A 5,000-nucleotide genomic window follows, 5' to 3' on the forward strand; every position below is an offset into this window, starting at 1 on the left:
CCCAGTCATATCGTTGAGAGAGTCATTAAGCAGTATATTACAAAAACTCAGACCCTTTCGAACACACCTACTAGTCCTCCCTCTAATCCTACACATTTTTTCAAATTACCTTATGTTGGGCCCTTCTCTATTGTAGCACAAAACAGATTACGTAAATTACTTAAACGTTATTGTAACAATCTTGATGTTAAGCTAGCCTTTTCTTCCTTCAAGATCCGTAACATGTTTAGTGTGAAGGACCCTGTGCCTGTTGAACTCTGTTCGAATGTTGTCTACAAGTTTACCTGTGCAAGCTGTAATTCTTGCTATGTCGGCGAAACCAGCCGACACCTCTCGACACGCATTCGCGAACACTTAAACAGGGACAGGACCTCACATATCTTTAAACACCTTCAACAATCCGAGGCATGCCGTAACTCCTGCTCTGCGGAATGTTTTGAAGTTATAGACCGTGCGACCACAAAATTCCAGGTCAAGATAAAAGAGGCCTTACATATTTCCTGGGAGCAACCTTCTTTAAATAAGCAATTATATCACGTTAATTTAACTCTCTCGTTCTAATCAACATGTTCCATTGTACACTCTTTTTTGTTACCTTTGGCTATTTTGTTAGATTCTCAATTTATTTCACGTTGTTATTTATCTTTGTTTAGCATATTATAAATTCAAATGTAACTTCAAATTAATTCTACTTTCAACTGAAGATGGTCGTTGCACGACCGAAACATGTCTTTAATTTCAAATGTGTCGTCACTTTTATAAAAATTTGCTAAGTACCATATTTGGAACAACAAGAGAGAAACATTTAACCAATCAGTTCGCAAGAACACCGTGACGCAATACCACCAATGTTCTCGCGCGAAATTAACTGGAGCGAGGGGTTTCCAAATATGGTACTTAGCACTGAATCTCAGCACTGAAGCTGTGAACGCGCGTTACTCCTTTCAACCCGTTGGGTTTTTCGTATTACTGTTAAATTCCCTGAAGAAGTCTACGTAAACTAGACGAAATGTGTCGGAGACTAAACAAGTTTTACAGATACAGTTCGCAGAGTGCTGCTCACTAGTTTAGTTTTTTAAATTCATTTTGTATTGTACCGGCCTAAGGCATGTTCTTAAATGTGGCAAGTGTCTAACGTTTTGGATAACAACGAGACCGAAAACTTATGGGTTATGGACCTCTGCTGCTTAATGTCCTTCGAAAATAATTGACAGAGTGTACTCCTTGTGTGTCCTTTAGACCAAGGACAAAGTTGAAGAGCTAAACCTTTTTCAATACATATAAATCAGTTTGTCCTATCAGACAATAAATCCATCTCCCGACAAAATGAAGTTTGCTTTTCCTTCACTGTACCATCATTTCTTGTCATAAAGCCTCGGCTTTTCTCCGTCGAGAGTAGAGAACGAGGTTACTAATTTTTTTCCAGTAGTTCCAATGCAAGAACTGCGCAATAAATGAATACGTGGTTTTGCCCATTGAATACTGTACCAGCAACCAGGTTACAATCATAACAGTAATGTGAGTCAATTTAATTTCAATCTTTGTTAAGGACGAAACCTTGTTTTCCTCTGTCAGATGAGGTTTCCGGGGGGTGATGCATTCCAATATCAAAACCTCACTTGATGTCACATCCGTACAGTTCAATCCGCAAAGCTATTCTCCCGTAAAATGTTGTTGGAACTATACGGACTGCAGTGGCTTCAAAGGGATTTGCTATCTTGTTTGTTACCACGGCATTTTGGTTCTTATTGCCGGTGAAATTCTGAAAGTACAAGAGAAAATATCTTTGAATGTAGCGTTAAAGGCACACCTTCAAACGACAGACATTGCGTGCCTCGAAACAATTTTCATATATGAAAATTCCACCCGAATCCGAGATTCATCCAATTAGATCGCTGCGATAAGAAATACGAATTTCCATAACAAAAAGAAACGGTCGAAAACCTGTCGGTTGAAGGTGGGCCTTTAAGCTTTTCATTTACAGTCTTCTCAGCTGTCTCCTATTGTAGTTGGGTGTATAAGGTGAGCAGCTCCAAGACTGGGGACGACAAACGTGCAGATGCATAAAAGCTCAAAATTAACACAGTAATTATGATGACTATCAAAGTGGTAGTAGATTTTTAGTAGATTTGGGACTAGAACTCGAGCAAGCACTTTCTTGTCAATTTGTTTAGAAACTAGACATTTCTCCTTTCCGTGCTCACGGTGAGAACTGCCGGACAAATGCATTTGACCTCGGAAAGTATTGATGGAGAAATGATTGGGACCTATACGCAACAATGTAAGAAGTTACCTTTGAATCGCTGATATATACACCGAAACGATAAAAAGCAACAATGACAATGTGGTTAGGCCTCCCAGACAGAATCTTTCTTCGGAATTGAGGGAGAACCATATCATATCATATCATATCATATATCTTTCTTCACCCTCGGATTTTGGAGTAGCTTGGTGTAGCTAATATCTCCGAGCATTTGCCCTCCCAACCATGATACACCACAGAAGACAGACCACAACACCGGGAACTACATGCCCTACCAATAGTATGAGCATTGAAAAAGTGACATGATATTCACCCAGGAAATTTCGTCTTACCACTAATTTGTTGCTTTCCATATATTGTTGGAGAGTCGAAGCTCCCTTTTTCTTGTACATGACGTAATATTCTTTCACCCAATAATGGTTTCTCCCGTTTCCTTGCGTGGCAATGTGTGTGATTCTTTTTACTTCCGGTTCGAAGTTTACTTGGAACCATTGTTTTTTGTAATCATCAATTGGAGTCCAGCTTCCCTCCTTGCTGTGAAGTCTCCCCCATACCTTTTTGCTGTCCGGATGCGTGGACGATACCTTTATCATGGTATCTTTGATTAGACCGTCTTCCATTCCAAGTGGTTTTGAACAAGCTATTTCGAAAATGCAACGCGAAAACAGTTCAGTCAATTGAAAGAGTTACACTATGAATAGCAAGAATCACACTAGGTGACACCGCCCTTATGTTGGTGCTTGTTTTGGAAGAATTCCCTAATTAGAAATAAGACTTAAGCCGACTTAAGCCCTGTGCAAATGGACGCACCATTGTTGGTCAACATTGTTCCAACATTGTCGGGTGTTACATGTTGCGTCCGGTAATGCACACCCTGCTGCATGTTGTTACGTGTTGTTTTACGAAGTTTGAAACTGGTCAAACTTTTTAAGCCAACAACTCCCATCATTTCTTTTGTTCCGTGATCGCCGAAGCGTAGAACAACAATATACCGAATGCATAAATGGCGGCCAAAACAATATTCTTTTGTTTATGTGCTAATTAGCCTCACTAGCCTCGTTTGCATGGCCAAAATACAAAAGAAAGGTTGCTTGAGAGCGAGGCTAGTAAGTCTCATTAGCATAAACAAAAGAATACATTTTTGTCCGCCTTTTATGCATTCGGTCAATGTTTCATCCGTTTGTACAGCTGTAGCCATGCACGCGCATTACATACGGTATCCATGGAGATAGCAACGCATTTACATGTTAAAAACAAGATGGCAGCCAAATTTTGTAAATTTACAAAGTCTTATGGGTCGTATCCTTCACATAATACACTGCACGTCCGTTTGCACTGGGCTTTACAACGAATTTAAAAATACTGCTAGGTTGCGGTATACTTGGTTTTCACTCACGTGATCAACAGACATGTTTCTTTAACGAAAACAAAAGAAAACGTTTGCATAATATTTGAGTTCAATTCCCGGAGGATTGGGTCGGGACACCAACATGGCCGCCGTTTCTTTGTTTGGGGACACCAACGTGGCGGTCGTGACCTCGATATTAGAAATGTGAATTGAGGGTGGCTATGTTTTTAAGTTTTTTCTCTGTGATCTTTTAGAACTTGTGCAATGCAAATATATAGATCAACTGAATAATATTGTTGATGGTAGCGAGACTCACAATCATTAAGGCTCGTTGTATTTTCTCCACAAACGCATCGTCGCACTGAGGATCCTGGGATAGGTACGCAAACCCCAATACAGTCTTGACTCGGCGTGTAGACACGAGACACCATCGTGAGATACAAGGCTCCTTCTGTTGGCTTTAAGTCACTGAGATTCCATTCAACGGTTTTGTCGTTCAAATCACACCTTTTTAACGTTGAATAATAGTTTATGCTGAAGCACTTTTCAGTGCGCTCGCAGGTTATTACACAAGATTCTAGTCCTTTCACTTCTTCTGTAGAGATCACGTGTCCTGATAGCGCATGCTCGGGAACTGACCTGGCTACGCGGCAGGGATCATAGTGTGCAGAGGTTTTTTGCCAAAAAAGTATGCTCAGGAGAAGGAAAGAAGAGACTTTCAAAAGCGGGGGCATGAATTGTAAGCGTTCATCTTTCATGGACACAACTTCGCCTAAATGAACATTAATTAAAAGGATTAATAACACGTCAAAATAATTCATGACCAATCGCAATATACCCATACCAACCTTTCTCTCCCCAAGAGAGCTTAATTAGTTGCGTAAATGGAAAAGTTCCAGGTACTGTTTATTTTATTAGTCTATACCACACAAGTGAATTGTGCTTTCCGCTCATTCTGATCGCTCGGACGTGAACCCTCAGCAAACGGAGAAACCAAAATGACTACAGGTTTCCCTTCGGTTACCGAGGAGCAACTTTTTAGTGTGGTATATACTAAAACAATTATTCACGGCCTCAGTGTCGGCGAAAGTGGGCGATGGCTGTTACCTCCACTTCGGCGGGGCCGGAATAATTGTTAAATATTTCGAAAGACGATGCACTTCTCTTTTGCGTTTTGATGATGATCTAAAGCCAAAATAGAACGAGATAATCAAACTATCGTTTGGTTTTCTTTAAAATTTGCCCTTCCTTTTTGCACTGCTTGATATTTGAGAATTCGTTGCTTTAATTGAGGGAATAAGGGATAATTCCCATGCACGTAAGAAATAGTATTGAACGATGACGAAAATTTCAGATTATGTTGTGTTTGATTTGTTTTGCGAACATTGA

At 40.1% G+C, this 5,000-nt stretch overlaps 1 protein-coding gene across 1 annotated transcript in view; it reads right to left on the bottom strand.

The window, feature by feature from the left end:
- Nucleotides 1-6: 6 nt before the first annotated feature.
- The window catches only part of LOC137986707 (neuropilin-1-like), a 6,402-nt gene continuing 1,408 nt past the window's right edge, over nucleotides 7-5,000 (bottom strand). Inside the window, exons 2-4 of the mRNA XM_068833652.1 lie at nucleotides 3,928-4,383; nucleotides 2,596-2,903; nucleotides 7-1,762 (exon numbers count right to left, since the gene is read on the bottom strand). Coding sequence (XP_068689753.1) covers nucleotides 1,616-1,762; nucleotides 2,596-2,903; nucleotides 3,928-4,383 — 911 coding nt within the window. The 3' untranslated portion in view covers nucleotides 7-1,615. The remainder of the gene's footprint in view (nucleotides 1,763-2,595; nucleotides 2,904-3,927; nucleotides 4,384-5,000) is intronic.

This window comes from Montipora foliosa, unplaced genomic scaffold (genome assembly GCF_036669935.1).
Source record: "Montipora foliosa isolate CH-2021 unplaced genomic scaffold, ASM3666993v2 scaffold_28, whole genome shotgun sequence".
NCBI lineage: Eukaryota > Metazoa > Cnidaria > Anthozoa > Scleractinia > Acroporidae > Montipora > Montipora foliosa.